Source organism: Poecilia mexicana, unplaced genomic scaffold (genome assembly GCF_051168715.1).
Source record: "Poecilia mexicana isolate PSO_F unplaced genomic scaffold, ASM5116871v1 scaffold_12, whole genome shotgun sequence".
Lineage (NCBI taxonomy): Eukaryota > Metazoa > Chordata > Actinopteri > Cyprinodontiformes > Poeciliidae > Poecilia > Poecilia mexicana.
The window spans coordinates 18,916,871-18,938,865 of record NW_028263381.1 but is presented as its reverse complement, the minus strand read 5'-3'; the positions used below and the strand labels follow the sequence as shown (position 1 = coordinate 18,938,865).

General features: G+C 37.3%; 1 protein-coding gene across 2 annotated transcripts in view; it reads right to left on the bottom strand.

The window, feature by feature from the left end:
- The window catches only part of cntfr (ciliary neurotrophic factor receptor), a 233,352-nt gene that overhangs the window by 8,978 nt on the left and 202,379 nt on the right, over positions 1-21,995 (bottom strand). Inside the window, exons 8-10 of one of the 2 annotated variants that reach the window (XM_088011037.1) lie at positions 4,341-4,409; positions 4,080-4,200; positions 3,158-3,187 (exon numbers count right to left, since the gene is read on the bottom strand). In XM_088011037.1, the coding sequence (XP_087867163.1) occupies positions 3,158-3,187; positions 4,080-4,200; positions 4,341-4,409 (220 nt within the window). The remainder of the gene's footprint in view (positions 1-3,157; positions 3,188-4,079; positions 4,201-4,340; positions 4,410-21,995) is intronic. The other variant, XM_088011038.1, reaches the window with a different exon arrangement.

Here is a 21,995-nt window from a genome sequence, read left to right as displayed (position 1 = left end):
AACGGGCAGACGCATGAGGAGAATCCCAATAACCTGCTGTTCTTTCCTTGAGAGCGAGGATAATGCACTGTGTGCCGAGTGTTCAAGTGAGAGCGGACAAAGCGTGCCGTATTTGATTGGAGGGCCGTGTTTGTGTGTGGCTTTCTGACTGCGTGATTGTTTCCAGCAAATGTGTCAGAAGATGGCACATATGTGGAGGGTTGTTTTCCAGCCAGTGTTTGTCCCTCTGCAGGCATGCATGTGCTCATTAGGTGAGGACTGTGTGACAGTATACGTGTGCAGTGCTGCACTTCACCAAAAGAAGTCAGCCTTGTGCTGTAAAACTATCGCCACGTGTTATTGGACAGCCAGGCAGAGACGGACAACGACACAGCAAACAGGCTGACCGTTTGGATTTCATGGTGTAGATTCAACTCTAACGTCTTAGTGAAATTGCTCAATTTATCTTCTCGGTTTTCAGTTAATTAAGACAGATTATTAGCATCTGAACATGGAAGTGTTTAGGTATAACACGTAATTTAAAAAAACAAAAAAAAAAAGAATTGTAATTGGACAAGAAAATAACTCTAGTTTAGTTTAAGTGTGAGGTGTAGTCATAATTAGATCGCTGCCTTATCTCAGGCTGAGCATGACCCATGAAATTCTGAATCCTCTATCAAAAAAAAACAACCTTAGTTGCTGGATCAGAATTTGTAATGGGTTTGGACTTGTAAAATAGTGCCTGACCACTTTATTAGGTACACATGATTAACTCCTTTGTAACGCAAATGACGAATCAGCCACTGGCAGCAACTCGGTGCGGTTAGGCATCTAGATGTGGTGAAGTAGTTTTGCTGGAGTTCAATAAAAAGCATGCCAAAGAGGAAGGAAGGGTGTTGAAGTGGCTGTAACCACAGCATTGTTTTTGCCAAACAGGGTGCCTTGACTCGTTTCCAAAACTGCTGATCTACTGAGAATCTTTAATGCACAACAAACTCCTGAGCTCAGAGAGTGATCTGAAAATGAGAAAATATCCAGAGAGCGGCAGCTGTGTGGACAAAATATACCTTAAAAATGGTATTTCCCGGTACTTTTTATTAATATTAAAAGTAAGTATGTCGCAATAAGCAAAAAATGTAACTAACTGCATGATACATTACAATGAATTTGATGATTTCCATTCTGATCAGTAATATTTTCTGAAGGAAACTCCATAATCAATTTCTTTCATGGTTTCGGTTATGTGTGATTTGTATTTCCAATTTATTTATCATTCTTGGTCATTTAAAAAAAAAAAAAAAAAAATTCTTTTGGATTTATAAAATATCTTCCAGTTCCAGGAATGAAAGCGTACTGATCTCTGAGAGGGAGAAATTATATTATTACGTTATTGTTAAATTACTTGACAGTGATCTCAAAACAACAGTATTATAATTTATCACAATAATTTCTGGGACAATTTATTGTCCAGCAAAATTTGTTATTGTTAAAGGCCTAGTTAAAAGTGGATTTTTAAAAAATAATTTACTCCAGAAATCCCTCACAGTACAAATTTACACACAGTTAAATTACATCTTCATCTAATGCTGTGAAAAGGTGCTTGTCCCTTAAACATATCTTCTGCTCGAGCTTTTTTGTCACATTTTAATGTTGTAGTTTATCAAACAAACTTAAATATCAAAGATAAGTCAAGGATAAAGTCAGCTAAAACAATAATGATCTCATTTATTTAGGGAAGAGATTCATCAAAATCAAACTGGTCTTACTGTTTATGAAAATCTCACTGCCTCTGTTCATGAAATTACGAACTAACTGATATCAACCACAAAATATGAGTTCAGTTTTAAAAGTCACACCTGCAGAATCAAGAAATCACTTAAAATGAACCTTTCTGACAACAATGAGCTTGTTAAAATATCACAAACGTCAACGCGTCCTGATCTAAAGACGTTGAAGAAAAATTCAAGAAGACGAGAAACTAAGAATTTTCATCTGCCAGTCTGGAAAGGTTTAGGAAACCTTTCCCAAGGCTTTGGAGCTGCGCTGAACCACAGAGAGAGCTGTTATCCAGACACATGGTGTCGAACTTTTCCAGGAGCGGAGAGCCGGCTAAAATTACCCCGACTCTTCAGAGGTCACAGAAGAACCTGGAACAACTTGTGCTCTGCAGACTTCACTTCCCTTTGCCAGCATCATTGTTTCATGATTCCACCAAACAACGGGAAATAGGTAAAAATGTCATCCAAGTGAGAGTTCCAACACCAAAACTTCACTAAAAAGAATACAAAGTCCTGTCTCACATTTGCTGAAAATTATCTTGATGATCTTAGGGTGTTAACCTCTCTCAGGAAGCCAATATTGGCCTAATAGTGTTCAACAACATCATAAAATTCCTTCTCTTGTGTTTGTTTTGCACAAGACAACAACGGGTTTCTCTTCGATCATACGCCTCAGCAGCCCCAAAAGCATTTGTGATAGCCAGTTGCATACATTGTTCATCGTACGGTAATCTACTGATTTGATTATGGGACAAGGACAATCCTGGGCTACCCTGAATCAAATTCAACAGAGGGATCTGCACACAGCTAAATAACTTAATCATACAGAGTTATGCTTCTTCTTAACTACTGTGTGCCAGTAAGGAACACCATCTTCTCTGGCACTCATGCCTACACAGTGCAGTCTTTGTTAGGACTGCTTTTTATATGGAGATAATGTCAAAGTACAACGTCTTGCTCAACGGCGAACTCTCACAACCTCTCCTCACATTGCTAAATTCAGACACAGCTCCTTTTAATTTAGATTTCTAGAGTAAATCTAAAGTATACCATTGGTCAATTCTCCACATATATATTATATGTAACAATTAAAAACCAAAAATAAAGAGTTTTACAATTTTTTCCCCCTCTACTTCATAACAGACGTATATTCACCCAGTTACTATCCGAGGTTGTGATTGCAGTAAACATGGCTGTTGTCACTCAGTTATTTTTTGAATTATTTATATTTTATATTTATTGAATTATTTTTTACATACAAATCAATAGAGTTTTGTTATTGCAGTATTTCTAAAGTATGTTCAACAGAGTGTTCATCCCTGAAATACACTTCTTGGTGTTCAGGTGCTCCCAGTGTGCTACCAGAGTTTCACGCCTGACACACGTCGATGTCTACTTACCAACCTGTCTGCGGGTTTGGCAATACTCATCTAGGGGTGTAAAATGAAGAAAAAATTACATAAGAATAAACTGCAACAAAACACATTTGGAAAAATTCTTGTTATACTGCAAAGTACGCTGTAGTATTAGAGGCAGTCTGGAGTTGGATGAAATACGTGAGTGCTCTTTTAAAAGGTAGCACTGTTTTCCCCCTGAGGCAGTTTTCAGCAGCTCGGGTTGATACGTGACAGTTTGACTTGAGGCTGCTAGATTTTTATTTATTTTTTTACCTTGAACTGTAATAGAAGAAGCTAAAGCCTTACTTATAATGCTTAATGTGTACAAAGTGTTATCTAAATAAAACTGTTATGCAAATTATAATTTCATGGCAAGGTAATTATAAAGGCAATATTATTTAAAAGCTGAAGGCAGAAGGTGAATTATGAAAAGCTTCAATGGATAAATGTCAAAAAACTTTATAGAAATGGCTACAAAAAATACAGCAATTTGTAAAACATAATGGTGAGTTGTATTTGTGCCTAGTAAAAAAAAAATATTGTCTTAGTTTCCAGTGAAACACTGGAATTGATGAAGTCAAAATATGAATCTAAAAAAAAATGCATTTTTTTTTAGAATTAAGATTTTGTTGTTTGGTATCACTCTCTTTAAAATCACATAATGCTGTACAAGTACAATTTGTGAAAATATTTTCCTAGGTTTTTAACTAATTAACAAGTGAAAACTTTACTCGTTTTCTCCTGTGTCAACAGGATGCAAGTAGTCAGATACGTTGTGGAACTCCATCATGCAGATAATGGCGCCTTGAGGAACCTCACAGAGGATGTTTGTTCATTCAAATGTGGATCTTAACTGCAGCAATGCACTACAGTGTTCCTGTGCTCGTTCCTCAAAAGAGGAGACTTGATTTAGGCTTCAACCTACCATTAGGAAAGTCCACTTCGGTTGTGGTAGTGATTGGCAGAGGATCCTCAATCCAGGGTGTGGCATGTACAGCAACGCTCCAGTCACTCCATGTCCCAATCTCTGTGTCCTTAGCAGCTATCTGTTAATGCAAGGATAGCAGGAACAAAGATGTTTCTGACAATCGGTGTTATTAAGCGTTAATTAAGTATTGGTTTAACACCTTGTTTTTTGAGTTTTTTTTTTTTAAATGAAAGAAATAGGTTAAAAAAAATTGGTTACCTGTATGATATATTCCTTCCCAGCATAGGCATCGGTAATGGTATGCGAAGTGCTGTCAAGCAGCTCCACCTAAACAAAAAGCAACATAATTCCCCCAATTTAGAGCAAGAAACAGAATGGGAGTGAAATTGTATCATAAACTGGAATTAAAATCAACTAGTACGAGTTCTGCTCTTGCATATATGCATTTTTTTTTTTTCCTCAGACGTCAGCACTGTGAATAAGATTAATGCATTCTTGAAAGAACTCATACTTTTAAGCAGGCTGTGTGACCCTGGGGACACAAAGTGGTCTGAATTGTGAAAACTTCGAGCTTAAAAGGGCAACTATGAGGTCTTGAGTCAACATTTGATCCGGATGTCTAACCCTTCCATTGCCGTGTCCATAAATTATGATCTCAGTATAGAAATACTAGCTTGAGCTTTTAGCTTTTCGATGATTTATGGCGGGAAGACCTATTCACTATTCTGTGAATAGGTCAAGTGTGTGGCTTTAACCTTCAGGTGTTTTACACTCTGTTGATGAATTGACTGTAACCTGATGCCCCTCCGCAGCCTCCGCTCTCCACACATACAAAAACTCCTACAGAGGCGAATACATAATTGATGATTACACCAGAGAGAACTGGCATCAGTGCCACATAATTTTCTGACAGAGAATAAACTAAATGTTTGAGTAACAGGGGAGTGAATGGGAAAATGATTTGCTGCTCCTCTGTAATTTACGGTTAGAGCAGTGCGTGCGTGCGTGTATGTGTGTGTGTGTGTGTGTGTATGATTGTTTGCCGGTGGCCTGCTTCTGAAAGGGTGAAGGAAAAATAGTGAGAGGGAGGCAACTGCACTTTCTGTTTGCCCCCTGAAGTCAACACAAATCATTATGTGAATGCCAGATGCATTCTACAGCCAACAGTGTCGATGTTCCTAGATATAGAAAATTCTACTGCGTAGTTAACTATTTATATAAAGATGTTCAGCTTAATCTAGATCACATTACGGGAAAACCTTGACCAAAACTGAAATATTTCAACGAAGCAATTCTCTCACTGACAACAACTTCAAGTACTTGAGAATGTTATGGAATATTCCTTACATTTGTCTCAATATCAAGTTTATTTTTGCATTGCTTAGTTTCAATTCTGTTGATTTATACAGTCATACTCAATATAATAGAATATTATACAAAAATTGGTTTATTTTGGTAACTCAATTTCCAAAGCAAAAACATATGAAATAGATTATTTACACACAGACAGATGTTTTCGAGTCTGTTTTTCTGTTAATTATAATGAAAACACATTTAAAATGAAATTATACATCAGCCCAATACAGAAGATAAAATTAATACAGAAATGTTGACTTAGTGAAAAATATGTAGTTAATTTCAAAAGGCAATTTGAATATGACAGATGGACATTGTTGGGTTGCTTAGTTTCATTTACTGAGCAGGACTGTGTAGCACCAATCCATAACAAACATTCAAGGTAATTTGCATATCCAGATTTTAAAAAAAATCAAGTCAGTCTAATCAAATAAACAAGCAGTCATAGACTTTTACCACAAACTCTCACACTGAGTTAGTTCGTTGACAAATAAACCATATGTCATATTGCCATTACAATGTTCACAAAGCCATTCTACTAAACTAGTTAAAGTTATTGGTGAGTGAATGTTTTTTTTTCTTTTTTTTTAGATTTGCAATGTTTATGTAAGTCGGATCACCGTCATTAGAGTTTGAGTTATTTGCCGCCGTTTACCTCTTCGTTGCAGAGAGAAAAGTGTTTCAGAGTGAAAACAAAGCAGTGGAGCAGAAAGAATGGTCATTATTTCTGTAATACTGGATTTTGTCAGAAAACAGATATGGGAAATGTAAAAAAAAAAACAAAAACAAAAAAACAAAACAAATAAAAAAATGCATTTCAGCAACACTTCAAGAGGCCAAAAGGATAAAAGTGTCCGTCACTCTAAAATGGAATCTGTCATTGTGAATGAGATCGTGTTTCTTTTTCAGGAAAGAAGGATTATAAATAAAGGACAACCATCCAAGCAGCACTACACTAATCAGGTCTTTATAGTAAGAGGTGCCAGACACAAACCTAAAAGCCCCCTGACAGCCTCCTGGGAGTTTGCCAAATGGCTCCTGAATGACTCTCAGATCATGCAAAAGAACATCCTCTCCTTTTACAAAATGAAGACTGTACTATTCAGCCACAATTTCCAACTGTGAGAGTGGAGTAAAGCCAGGCACTGAGCATCACCTCATATACTGCTTCTTGGGTCAAACGTGGTAATATGATTTCTGGAGACCAGTTTGAATGGACGGAATAATTTCAGTGGTTGAACTTATCATATTAGGATACCAACTAGTGTAAGTACGAAGAATAAGGAGCATTCCTTCTGGTTTTGGAAGCTGTGCAGATGGGAATAATTGTGCAGTTGTTATGATGTGTAGCTGCATCAACAACATGTTGTTCTAACTTCTGGCAGCAGCTGATTAGCGTCTGAAAAGATCAAGTAATTCTTGAAATATGACTCCGGAAGAGTTGAAAAGGAGGCTTCAGGGAAAAACCTTCAGACGGAAAGACCAGAGAGGGAAGGAACTCAAACCATCTCTTCCATCAGTCATAATGGGCGAGAATTACATCCTCAACTCAAACATCTCAGCTCAGCTTTTTAACCATACGACCAGGCAAAGATTTAACAAGGACCAGCAAAAGCAAATGAGGAGGATTAGCAGTGATTCCTAACTACAAGCTATTAGCATGCTAGGACAGTCATGAAACAATACGGCAACTGTTGTCTTTCAAAGGCCTCTTCAGATTCGTTGAAAGACTGATTGCTACCAGAGCTCCTTCGTGCCTACAGCGTCACCATCAACAACGACTCTCGATAATATGAGTTACAAAAACAGTTGACTACCCTTTGGGATTAAAAAACAAAAACATTGAATTGAACTGAGTTAATGGGTCACAGCCCTATTTATACTCAGAGGAATGCATTTGCTTTATCATGTTAGCATCTCTAGTTAACTATGAGATTGAAGCATTTGTGTTTTTGCAGGAAAATTACAAAAATGGTTTATCGCTATACCAACACTTTCAAGATAATTTATTTTATTTTTGATCTCTCTTTCCAGAAAGGCTACTCTTATCATATTATATCATGCAGCGGCGTGATTCAGTACATTTAGCCTGAGTTAATGGAACATTTCGATTACGTAAATCTGGTGTTGTTTTAGATGGAAATGTGTGTGTTTTCTGGCTTTTCCCTGCAGTGTGAGCGTGCACGGAAGGGAGACCTGCTGCAACGCATATCCACTATTTCACTTTTAATCAACACTAAACAGATAAGCCCCCCAGACACGTGAGAAATGTAAATACACACTCACGCACAGGCAGCAGGGAGAGACAAATGCATTTTTATCACATTACCCTGTACCACCGCCATGGTACAAAGGCCTTTTTGGCAGCAAGGGCTACAGTCTTCAATCCATCTCCCAACTGCATCGCCACCCACCCAAACACCCTCCTGTACGGCACAAGATTAAGTGCCGTTTTCATTGCTCCCTGTTTAGCCACTTGGTGTCCCAGTAATGTATGCGTCTCTCTGGAAATGTTTATTCCAAGAAGTTTACGACATATTCTCCCAGCTGTTTAGATCCAAGAACTGTCAGATACACAAACAGGATTGTATCACAAAATGCTGTGAAAAAGTATGAAACCTCTTACAGATTTCTTCAGTTTTTTCTTCATAATGTTCCAGTGTCTGAGATAAAAAAAACAAAAAACAACTCTATGTTATAAATAGGCAAAATGAGAAGAAAGAAAATGCACTTATCAATTATCCATCCATATATATATATGGTTATGGGAAGGTTGGTGTCTATGTCCACCCTATATTGGGATAAGAAGCATGATGCCCTTGACACTTCACCAGTCCATTACATCAATAACCATTTTTTTTCAAGACAGAAAGCTCAAAAGTTCACCAGCTCTGGTTATTTACGAAGTAAGTTAAAAAGAGCCAGTCTGACAAAATGAAATAGACCAGAAGATCCCAAATAGCAACACATCAGGTTAAAATCTAAAGAAATTTAAGAAAGAATCGGAAGCGCAGTCAATGACATCTATTAGTCTGGAAGGGATTACAAAATCTTTTATAAGGCTTTTAGATCGCAGCAAACCATAGTGAGAGCAAATGTCTATTAATGGGGGGAGCATAGAACCATAGTCAACCTTTCCAGAGTTGGACGACCTATCGCGCTTACTCCAAGATCACAGCAATGACCCGTCCAGAAGGTCAGAACAATTTCTAAGAATAAAGCCTAAACTACTGCAGGTCTTTCCTCAGCTGAGGTCAGTGTTCATGATTCAAAACTAAGAAATACACCAGGAAAAAAAAAAAATAGCATCAAAAATAGAGCTCCAAGTTGAACATCTCTGATCAAAAATAACAAATAGGCCGATCTCACAATCACCAAAATAACATCTTGATGGACTAATAATTTGTGGGAATATTCTATCGATGAAAAACATACACCTTCGTTTGAAGGTGAATGTCCCATAATATCTGATGTGAAAACACACAATTTTGTTAAGTAATACCATACTGACAGTGAAATATGATGGGCTAGTATAATAGCCTTGGCCATTTTTTTACTGCTTAAAGACAAACAATTTGCTGCGACAATGGCATCATGAATTCTGTGCTCTAGCAGTAAATCCTGAAGGAAAATGCCAGCTGATCAGTTTGTGACCTCAAGCTCCAGCACACTTTGGTTATTAAGATGATTTGAAACAAACCAACAACTGCAGCTCTGAATGGCACCAGAAATACTTTTTCACTTTATTAAACATGTATCACATTGGCGTGCATAACAGTATGTGTTATGTGTTTTTTTTTTCTAAACATAGGCCCAAACACTCATGTACATATATAAGAGAAAATTAAAGAAATACAAACAAATTTGCAAAAACCCCAAATTAAACAAATGTGAGTAAAAGGCCAAATGTTGACGAGGTTTCACACCATAGACATCGATACGGAAATACACACACAAACGCACACAGACAACAAGGAATGCAGATAACGGCATTGGTTGGATATGCTGGTTAGACTACATCTAAACAACAGAAAAAAAAATCTGCCTCAGAGGAAACCCACACTTCTGCTCACACACTCACATTCACACATGGTATGCTCTACACTGACGAGTGACCGTACATGCAAACTGTGCACAACAGACTCGCATCCTGAAATGACGCGGTTGGAGCATACCGCTAATGGAATTAAGCCTAGAAATGTAGCGCTTGGTTAGGCAGATAAGACTAAAGACTCAGCTTCCTTCCAAACAGAGTGTGAGTTGGGGTTGGGGGGGGCAGCCAGGGGGTGGCAGACAAAGAGAGGCTGTTAACATGAAGGCCAACGTACAAGGATTTAACTCTGCTGAGAAGGTGAGCGATGAGACAGAGATTACAGACAAACAAAGGATGCATAAGTTCTTTGGGTCTATGAGTGGGTTAATTTGTCAGAGTGAATGTGGGTTTTCATATCCTGAAGAACAGAGGTGGGAAACTCCCACCTGCAGTCTAGCAGTTGTTGGTGGTGGGCAAAAATGATATGGTGAAATGCTTTTTCTGATCAAATAACAGGCTGCTTTAAACATGTACTGGTGATGTCACATGTCAGCTGATTCTGTGACTACTTTAATAGGATGTAAAGGAGAAAATTAAAACCGCCAACATTTTTGGGAATCACCTTTTGCAGGTGTAAGTCTGTTGAGGTACGCATCTCACCCAGGAGCCTGGGAGTCCAGCCCTGGGAGGGCAGTGTCCTGCAACATTTAAAAGCATCCCAACCACCTGAACCGAAAGGCTTAATTCCTTCTTCAGAATGAAGTCCAGTTGTATAGAGTACAGCTGATAACTTAAGCATTTGATTCAGGTGTAATGAAGCAAAAACATGCAGAACTGGAGTTTTGCACATCAACAGATGGAAATTTTTCAGGCCTAATCAGAAGGGATGGATAACATCAGTGATCAACTTTTAGATCTGGCAGCAGATTCTCATTTGGAACTGGGTGTTGACTCTAACGAATGGAAACACTTTGAATTCAATCATTGTATTGTCCTGCTACATCGTGAACTTTAAATTGAGCATCTTTAGGGTAGTCTCTTAACCTTGACTTTCTTCTTGGAACTCTTCCATAAAGGCCAGACATTTGCATCATACTGTTGACAGTTTCTCCCATCTGAGCTGTGAATCTCACTTTTTTACAAAAATGAAGCAAGTTAAAAGTTGGCCCTGGAGTCTTTCTATAGGTACAGCACTTACATCACCAGTGCTGTTCTATTTTGGGATAAAACTTCATGTAAGTACACAATTCTACGAGATAATGCACTAACTATGACAAACTGAAAAAGTATGGCTGAACACACAAATACTATGTCAAAATGAATGAGTTTGAGTGAAAGTGTGTGTCTGCAGAAAACAGTGAAGGAGAGATACTGGGAAATTCACTGTCACACATTCAACACATTGTTACAAGACATGCACACACACACACGCATTCTCAAATGCAATCCTACACAAATCTTAGACAATGTGAGGGGTAGAGAGAGAGAGAGAGAGAGAGATGTCCTCTGGGATCGCATAAGGAGCAAGAAGAAAAATAAGTAGACTTTTTGCTCTTCTCTACTCATGCCACCTCCTCTTCCCCACCCTTTCTCCTTTCTATCCTGTTATTCCTTGACACATATACTCTGTCTGGCACTTGTATTTAGAGTTGCAAAACTTCACATTATTTTTTGCTTGGGATCAATAAAGTTTAATCTCATCTCATATATATATATATATATATATATATATATGCTCATTGAAATGCCTCAGAGTAGCAAAGGGTGCAAGACGCTCCGAATAACCTCTATAATTACAAAAAGCGAGTAATCAAAGTTGCTCAAAAAAATGTTGTGAAGTGGCACTCAATTGTGACTTATTGAACTGAAGACAAGCTGCGTTTTTTTTCTCCAGCTGAAACCCTACATTACATGCACTGTGTAAAACGATGGATAGCATTCTTTTTCTTACTGTCTCACTAAATCAGACTAAACCTTTGCTGTTTAAAATCAGGCAGGTTACAGAGATAAAAACCACAGATGATGATGTCATGTAAGCTTCTGTTATTAATATTTCCTCGACCTTGGAGCTAAAATGAGACATGCCTGTTATATTTTTCTTTTGGAAAAATCTAAAGAAATTAGCCAAAAAAAAAAACAAAAAAAAATCTGGAAAAACGTCTATGACCTCCTCAATCTGGTTAATCCTTGAGTACAATTCCCAGAAGTCTGAAGAAGCCACATTCATCTGATCAAACAATTATATGTGAGTGTAAACAGCATGGGAATGTCTTGGCACTGTAGTGTGTGCAACATATTTTAGTGTGAAAGCTTTGTATCACCCCAAATGAAAATAAAAGACGTCAGCCGAAGCTTATAAATACACAGTTTGCATAAACACGCAGCAACAAAGACTTTAACTGCTGTATGAGACCTGTAAAGAATGAGTCATAACATTTTTTCATTAAATTTGAACTTTTAATGTGTAAGGCTGGGCAGGATTACCAAAATGTATTCTACAGACTAATGTAGTTATGCCTATCGTTATATTCTGATGAACAAGACAAAAAAAAAAAAAAACTTGGAAGCCTGAGAAGAAAAACCAAACTGTGGAGTTCAGGAGCGGCAGCATTATGTTGTGGGAGCTTTTTGCTGCAGGAGAGACTGCTGCACTTAACATTGTATGAACATATGAAATATAACTATTAGAAGTAAACAAATTATTTCTGATGTTTATTTAATAGAATAATGTTGGTAATTCTTACTGACCGATACAGGAACAGTTTAGTCTGATCTAATGTCAAATGCCGAGAAGAAAAAAAAAACAAAAAAACGTGAAATTAGACGTTTCACAAAAGTGATAGTTCAGAGGTGGAAAGAGCTATCGAACAAAAAAAAAAAACACCCAAGAACGGACTGACAGATAAAAAAAAAAAGTGCAAAAACAGAAAAAAAGAGACAGTACGAATGCAAAGAGAAGGAAAAGCACACAGAAGGAGACATGGAGGGAATTGGCGTCGGTGGTCAGATCTAATCCAGTGAGCATGTCTGTTGTCCTGGAAAGGAAACCCAATTATATGGCACTTCCACTGGCCCAATGGCTCTCTGTGTGTTTGTGTGTGTGTGTGTGCGCAGAGAAGGTTGGTCTCATTAGGCTGACTGACAGCTCCCATTTTTCCATAGCACTTTCCACCCATTTGAAAACTCACACACACGCATGCACATAAATGTTGGGTCCAGGGGTAATTTCTCAAACAGTATTTCTCTCTTTGAAACCCCAATCGCCATAGCTGCAATTACTGTAAAAGGGATCCAACCTCCACATACACATACACGCACACGCATGCGTGCACACACCCCAAAGGAAGTGAACTAATCCTTCTACCTTTAAAAAGCAGTGTGGTAATTTCAACACCACCACAGGAGAGGTGGCTTTACATTAATTGTGGTTTATGCTGTCATGTCAGCGTGTCAAAAATGTGAAGCATGAACATGTCATAAAATTCAAAACTGAGATCAGGATTTATCTCATTTTCCTCTCTTTCCTCTGGTATATTTCAATTTTTGTAAGCATGTACTTCATCCTCTCCCTCTGCAGATCTGGAGCAAATTAAACCTACAAAATTTTACAGGCAAACTGTCAGGTACCTCAACTTATTTGGATTATAATTCTGTGACGTGTTGTTGGGGGTTCTTACAGGATTTTTTAAATGGTTGCACAGACTTCTAATTTATGGCAGCCTTTGACACAGCGGATCATTCTGTTCTTTTGAACCACTAAGCCAGAATCCATGGCACAGCACTGAAGAGGTTCATATCCTTTCTGAAAGATAGAACTTTCTTTGTTTTTACTGTCTTGACTTAAATGCTTAAATAATCAAATGACTGCTGTAAATATTGTTCCTTATAGCAAGGAAAATAGGTAAAACATATAAATTTCTTACTAGATATGTATTGTAAAGGACCTCAATTTACCAAACTAATCTGTATTGAAAAAATATAAATTACTTGATAAAGTATCTGTGATCAATTAAAGTATTGGAAGGCAAAAATATTGAAAACATGAATAAGCAAAGTTGCAAAAACAAAACACAGAATCTGTTTTTAGGAATATTTAGAAACATGCCATAATGGATACAAGCAAATAAGACTTTCAAGACCTTCACTCATTGTTGCAAACCATGGTAACGCGTTACCATGGTAATACATTCAGAAGTATTTTTAAACTTCTGAATGTTTAAGTGGGGGCCATTGAGGCCATAACACGGAACAGAAACATATAATTTCACAACAATCCATCAATGATCAGGAGACCCTTGCAAGATTTCTGACAGATGAGTGAAAAATAAAATAAAATAAAATAGAGATTTTGAGATGAGGTCTTTCAAAAAGACAGCAAAGTGCTCAAACAACATGGCTTCCAAAAACACCTACTATAAAAAATCCACAGCTCAAGCTTGTTTACAGTGTATTGTGGTAGATTTAGACAAGCCAATAAAACACTGAGGGAATATAGTCAGGCCAGGTGAGAACACCGTGGATGTCACTGCACAGAATATTTCGTGGATGAATTGAAAAACCTATTGCCCCAGAAACACTGTGCCAACAGTAAACTTTAGAGCCAAGCGTATCATGGTATGGAGCTTTTTATGTCACTGGCAGAATTTGTATTACTGAAGAAAGGATGAAGGGACAGATTTATTATGACATGCTGTTTTAGGAGTCTGTAGCACAGCGGCCTCAAACTCCAGTCCTCAAGGTTCTGCAACTTTTAGATGTCTTTACTACAACTCACCTGGCTCTAATACTATTAGATCATTAGCAGAGCTCCATAAAGCTTGAATGTGTGATGCAGTTTCACCATTTAATTCAAATGTTTAGAAGGGACACGTCGAAAAGTTGTAGGACTCTGGGACTCGTGGACCGCGGTTTGCAACCACCGCTGTAATAATCCTATTTATAACCACAATGATCTGAATTACACAATCAATTGGTTTCAGAGGAGCAAAATAAAAGTGGCAGAAGAGCTGAGTCAATGAGCTGACTTGAAGCCAATTCAATAATTATGAACATAATTTGGGACTACATTTCATGAAATAGGGTCCAAGAAACTTGAGCATTTGAAGACGGTGTGTGTGGAGCATGGGGGCAGTTTTTTTCTAGTGAGTTTTTAGTGCATTTCAGTGAGTGTGTTCAAAATGTGTTTCCTGTGCAATCACACTTCACAGCATAACCTAATTTATGGACTTTTTAGAGCTGGCTCTTTGCATATGTTGACTACTTGGGTGGCAGCTGAAATCTAGTGGAAATTTTAGAACCAATAAGCAGATATTCACTGGAAAAAAAAAGAAAAAACCCTAGTAAATTCATAAGTCATTAGACACAAACTCTGAAAAAATGGGCATACGTGTTTGACAGGCTGAGGATTGACATGGTGATGTCAAAGTCGATAGAATCAGAGGAGAGGGTAGTGTTCAACATGGACTACAAAGTATCCACAAGCTGTTTTTTGTGACTTTCCTTTCTTTCATCTGTCTCTCTGTGACAGCTTTTGTACTTGTATTAAAAGATACCCTCTGAAAGCTTTGCACAGACATAGACTTTATTTTCTACCTAACAGAAGCACGCTTATTTGACAATGTCTTTGCGACTTGCGGTACATCAGTGCAAAATGCTTTGGAGCTAATGCACAAGATTCTCTCCATCTGTAATGCATTTTGACAGCAGAGCTTAATGATGATGACTTTCAAGTGTGACAGTGCTGGATTTAGCAGAGTGTGGGTCTCTTCAGTATGTTTGTGTGTTAAAACCATAGGATTTGATAAATGATCTGTCTGAAGCGGTGTCCTTTAGATGGGATGTTTTCCCCAAACAAGGTCTAAACATTTATCATGTGTACCCGTAAATTGATGGCTTGAGGGACGGATGGTTAGACAGGTGGCTTAACGCATGGGTGGTAGGATGCATGGATAGACGAAGGAGTGGGCGATAGCGAAACATTGGATTGTGAGGAGAGGCAGAGTGGGATGGGGAGGTGGAAAGCAAACTCAAATGAAGGATTTTGCAGGTTTATGAAAGGAAAAATACAGAACAAAAACTTTTTAAACAAGTTAGACGTTGACAAGATGAGAAAACAATTTATCTTTCTCAAAGATTTTGTCAGCTTGCGTTGAATAACATGCATTTAAACTGCGACGTTGGTTTTCCACGACAGTAATATTAACTTATCCTGCTTTTGTTGGCTTGAGACCTGTAATTTCAACCCATCTCATGTTATGGATAAATAAAAACCTGTCAAAGAAAAAAAATAAACTTAGATGTCATGTTTTCCTATCCAGCTCTTTTACTTTGAGACACTAAATTATGGGTGAGTACCATTTCACCATGTGTCCCTACCACTTAGTCATGACCATTCACACTGAGGGGTGGCTGACTACAACCACTCAATGAATGCAAGTTAGTTGTTAGCTACGAGATATTTCAGCAATTATCATAATGTCTCATTTCATGTATTTTATTCAACTGAGATTGCCAGCACAACTGATTTAGTCAGTTTAGTAATTAATAGTGTCCAATTTGGCACCTTCAGATGTGGTATAATTTGGTATCATATGCTTTGAAAAAACTCAACAAAAGCATATCAGTACTGGCATATTGGAACTCCAGCAAACATATTAAAGAAACTGGTAACAAGTGATAGTGATTTTGCCTGTTTAAAAGCCAGCAAAAGTGTCAACCACTAAGATTCACAACTTTAAATGATAGAACAAAGTGTCACTCCTTATCTGGACACACAGCAAGAGGCTGTACAAGGAAATAGGATTCAGCTTTGGATTTGCTGTTTGCAGTTGTCATTTTTACTCATCTGATTTATTCAGATCAGTCCAGCTGTGTGTAATGTAAGCTTAATATCTCTGAAGTACAGATAGCAACACTGACTGCAAGAGAAGTCTCAAAGTAAGGTAATGGAGGTATTAAAGGAAGATGAAATAGACAAAGGAGTTTAATTTAATGCCCGGGTGTAATGCAAAGAATAAAACTAAAAATATGAACAACACGTTTAAATAATGATCATTCAATCTGCATACTTTTTAGGTAACAGTGGAATAATTAATTTCCTGCTAATTCTACAACTTGTGATTTGTGATTTTCAAAGTCTTGATTTTACTTAAAGATAGATGGACTGGACGGTTCCTGGCAAGTTATAGACTAAAGAAAATATTTTAGTGTTTTTACTCAAGCGGTAACCGAACAGGCTGGAAAAGGACACACCCTTTAAAGCAGAAGATTTAATGAAAACATAAAATCTGGTAGGATGTTGAAGTAAGACAGAGAAAATGGGAAAGGCTTTATATATAAAAAACAATGTTTTAGGACATTTTGAGACATTTCTGTCTGTTGTTCATTCGTGTTATTTAACAAGAAGTGAGACTTCAGTGAATTACAGGAAAAATGCATATGTGATAAAGTTCTGTTTCAATCTGTGGAAGTCTTTTAGAAAACCTTCAGAGAATATAACAGGGACCAAGGCTGACAATTAGTGATGGTAATTGCTAATATTCAATGCTAAAGGCAGCTAAATATGTCAAATCTGTAATAAATTGTCTTTATTTAAAATGATGCTGACACTCTTGTTTACGGTTTTCTGTCAAACTATGGGATAAAATAGGTGGAATAAATAACCATCCCTTCTACAGATAACTAATGGCTGCTCATTGCAAAAAAATAAAAAATAAAAATAAATAAGCAATAGGAAATAGGATAGATGGATTTGAGTATTTTATAGTTAACAGTGGTTCAAGTCCAGACGTGTTTCTGTAGAAACAAATGTATGTCTCTGAAGTATGAATGAAGTGTTCCAGAATTATGAGGGGACTTTTGGCTAACACGTGTGGACCATTATTACATGGATCAGTTGGAGGACAGGATGAAAAGTCTGATATTAAAGTGAAACATTATATTAAAGAAATAGAAGCAAGAAGGAGAGAGGAGAATGACTAGGGGCTGAAAAACACAAATTCATAGTATAAGAGGTCAGAAGAAACCATGGGGAGAGGAAGGGAGATGGATGGCTGAGGGAGGAAGTGGAACGGCCGACAGAAGGAAAAGGGAGAACATATGTGGAATAAATAAATGAAGGGAAGGTTAAGCTGTGGTGGTCAAGCGAACACAGATTAAAGGAAAAATAATTTTAAGACCGCCTTCTTTCTCTGCTCTGGCTGCTTTACTCACTGTGCCCTCTTCTGTTTTGAGTTTTAGTAAATTGTTACTTTTTTACTCCATGTTGTGGATGAAAAACACAGATAATGTGTTTATAAAACAAGACAGAAATGAATTAAATGAATACAAAATCCTTCACTTCTTTAGGTGTTCTGACAACTATTTGGGCTTTTTATGCACAAGATAATTTGCTAATGTTTTTATGATCTGTTTTTAAAGAAGATTGATAAGCTATTTGATGGTTTTAGCTCTGCTCTTATGCATCCACGAGCCAATGGAAACCCAGGGCTTGATTGCATATTAGTCTTAGTAATTACAAAAACAAGAGTCTATATGCCAATGTTCAGCTACTTGTATACGTGCTTTCATGTGAGTAAATGCATCTGACTGTAAATATGAGTTCTCATGCATGGATACATGCACTGAAACATGGTCGAGTGGAGTTTGGCAGAATCTATAAAGGGCTAGTCCACCATAGCTGATGCAGTTACGTACAACGAGTTGAAAACGGAGCAGTCTGAAATTGTTTTTATCGCAGTTATCGGACCGTTGCTTTAATTGCTGCTCAAGTCTGAGTTCACATCTCTGTGAGGGAACAGTGCCACAAAGAGCCATGGGAAATAAACAAATTCACTGAACATTTACAGATGTACAGATATTTTTATTCTGATACAACTTCAAGTGAGTGAAAGATATAGCCTAAGCTATGATTTACTGTTTCACATTTAAGACCACCTAAGGTAAAAGTGGAAAAAATATGGAAACAGAAAAAAAAAACAACAACAAAAAAAAACAGGGTCTTAAATTGTTGTATTTGAGCAATTGTTTGTGTAAAATACACCAGAGCCAAAGAGCGAAGCTTGAATTTACACTGAAGAAAGAGATAGCTTATACTGCACACACAATGTGTTTACCTAGGGAGCAGTGGTGGCTAAATAGCCACTTCTCTGGAGCACTGATGCATGTAAAAAAAAAAAAAAAGAACAGTTAAACAATACAGATGTGCTGATGTTTCCTTCACTGCGGAAGTTGTGTAGTCATAGAACCTGGTCGATGTGCTGCATATTAAAGTATGAAAGAGTCATGCATTAAATTGGCTCAGTAGAAGAACAATAATCCCAAAATGCAGATCAGAGCAGCAAAATCATGAGGCTGAAAACCTTAAGATTCAGTCTGTTGTTATAAGTCCGTCATGACCTCTACCATTATGGAGACTTGATAACACTAAAAGGTTCTAAATGCATTTATTTTAGAGCAGTTTTTAGAACTATAATATATTTTTGTAAGTCCATTTCCTCAATTTAGCTTATCTTTAAAAATGTTTCCGTTAGAGGTTATTCCACTGTAGCTTAACATGAATTTCCTTTAATAATCTATTCACTTGTGTACAAGGAATGAGAATAAGCATGGAGAACGTGGTAGGTGCAATTCTGCATGATGTGTAAGCAATTTCAGTCCATCTTTCCTATATTATTTCAGGTGGTGTAACTTTTCATTTTTGCTCCCTCAAGCCGTTCATGTGCTTTCCTTGATCTTCAAACATCTACTAACCGACAGCTTTTAGAAATTCACTTTCAAAGCCCACACTAGAGCTTCCCCTTTCTTGATGTCTCTTGGATTGTCTGGCACCCACAATGCTCCTTACATCTGATCACACTGATCTCCATATGCCTCTTTCTCTTTTTGCTTTGTAGTTCTCTCACCAACCCTCCATTTGGCCGTCAACTTCAAGTATTATGATCTATGGCCCGTGTGTCTTTTCTTGCGTCATATATTTTCAAAAGAGGATTCTGAAGTATATAATATGTCAGTCACCTTTGTCCTCCACTGAAGTTAATATGCATCTTTGCACGACTGCTTGTATCATTTATATGTCCTGCTCATTTCACTTTTGGGTATCTACCAAAGTCTGCTATCCATTAACGCCTCTTCTGCTTCTCTGATGTGCTTCATTCATCTCTACTTCAAAACTTTTCCTCATTTTCCTGTATCCATCTGAATCTCCATCACTCTTGCGTATCTGGGGCCGTCATCTCTTCATTCCTCAAGACGATGGATGGTTTCCTCTAAAGATGACTCTGATCACAGCACAGCTTTCATTTCAGACTCCACACACATTTCATAATGTTCCATGTGAAAGCCATACACAAGCATCCCTGTTGTCTAACCACATCAAAGTCAAATTCCTGAGCAACAGTAACCACTTCAATTAACCTTTGAGGCTATGGTGATTGACGTGATGGTATAAGGCCAATGAGCAGCGTGTCTTATTTTAGAGGCTTCATTAAACTCTTTTAAATGAATTATGTCACAGCTCAATAACTTTTAGCAATAATGTTCAGTGCATCAGTGTGTATCCAAAGACAAATATTGAACACATCCACTCTAAAAGCAGTAATGAGTCATATGCTGCAATAACGAGGATAAAATGGTTCCAAAAATAGTGTGGCTTTGTCAGTATGATTGAACCAACGTTTTAAAACAGCCAAACCCACACATAAGGCTACCAGATCTCTAGAATCTATCGTAAATGACACATTAGCAAAATGAAAGTATGTTTGTTGTATTCAGCCTGGGAAGTATTATAAGGCAATTTCTAAACTTTTTAAACTATCATTCCATTGTGCATGATAGTTGTGTACAATGTGTACAATGACTTCGTTGTACACGCGAGGGAATAATCTCATGCGTACAATGTTCAAGGCAGTTCAAAGTAGACAAATTCAAAACAAATTCACCCCAATGTCAGATCAAGCAAAAAGCTCAAGAGGTACATCTCAGACTCTAATATTGGGGTTCATAATAATACAGTCAGATAGAAGATCATTCTTCTCTCTAAAAGAAAAAAAAATAAGATATCCCAATTTAAGTTTGCAATCTTGCAGTTTCCTTTTGACAGACGAGGCCAATGGAAAGATGTTTGAGTACAAAGTATAGCACCAATGTTCCATAGTGACTGTAGGTCATGGTGATGGTTTCAACCAAAGGTCACACAGTAGACATCAGGTTTACCATTAACTCATTTTTACACCAAAGTATTCTAGTCTCAGATATTCATTGGAGTCATAAATAAAATAAGAAATCTAATCTAACATGATGGAAAAGAAAATTACCAGACTGTTGGAAAGTGCCATTCAAAGTGTAAAGTTAAACATGATTCAAGTGATTTTCTTGAATCTGAAGACAGGTGTGCAGAAACAAATACTGCAAAATGATGACCTCAAGTTATAGAAGCTAATGATGTTTGTATTGAAAGGTAATGATTGTTTTTTTTTTTTACTCAACTACATATATTTTAAAATAAGATCAGCTACAACATTGTTTTTGAGGTGACCGCTTTGGCACAAAAATAAATGGCTGTCTAGTCCAGAGTTAAAATATGCAGAATTACCTTCAGGAAGCCACACTCACCACAGCTGAAATCAAGAACTTCAACCACAAAGATATTCATCAGAGCATACTACAGAGAAACAGGGAGTTTGGATGTCGTCAAACCTATTTATGCAATTTCAAAATTGCGTGTCGTTGCTCAATCCAAATATTGACTTAAGGTTTCCCACCTATGTTTGGTTCATTTGTTGATTAATTAGCAGTACAGAGGGAAAGAAAAGTTTCACTGTTTGTCAGGTTTAAATTTCACTTTTCCTTTTGCAAAGAATTGAGTCTGAATAACATCCTTATCCATTCCAGCCACTGAATGAGTGGTAAATATGGTGAAGAAAATAAAATTAATATAGCTGTATGAGGAAAGCCAACAGTCATATAAAAACAACCCTAAGCTTGATCAATTTCTTTAGAAACTACATCAATCTCTGTCCCTGAGGTGAAAACCTTTTCTGGTGCATGGCTGCAGCTTCACCTAGAAGAAAACCTGTTAACACACTTCAAATACATTTACTTCTATTGTTCGTCTTTGAAAGGAGGAACAACAATGCTAAGTGGGGCCATATATTTGGTGAACTTCATGGCAAATTTGAAACTGAAACAAATCAACTGCAGTGACAAGCAACCTCTAAATAACAAAATAAAATGACAACACCAGCAATACTGATAGAGACAGATATTAGAGAAGGTGTTGAAAGACATATGTATGGATTACTAGGATATATAAATGGTCTACAATTCTTGCATATAAGATTTCATTTGAGAGTTTGTAACCTTAGATCTTGGAACAACACCTTAGCAAACCACTGACAAGCACCATAATAACACTACAAGGTTCGACCTTGGTGGAAAGAGCTTTCATCCCTGGAATTCTATAGTGGACACATATGTTTTTGCTATAAGGAGCCCTTAGGGAAGTGAGCCCACAAAAATTACTCAAA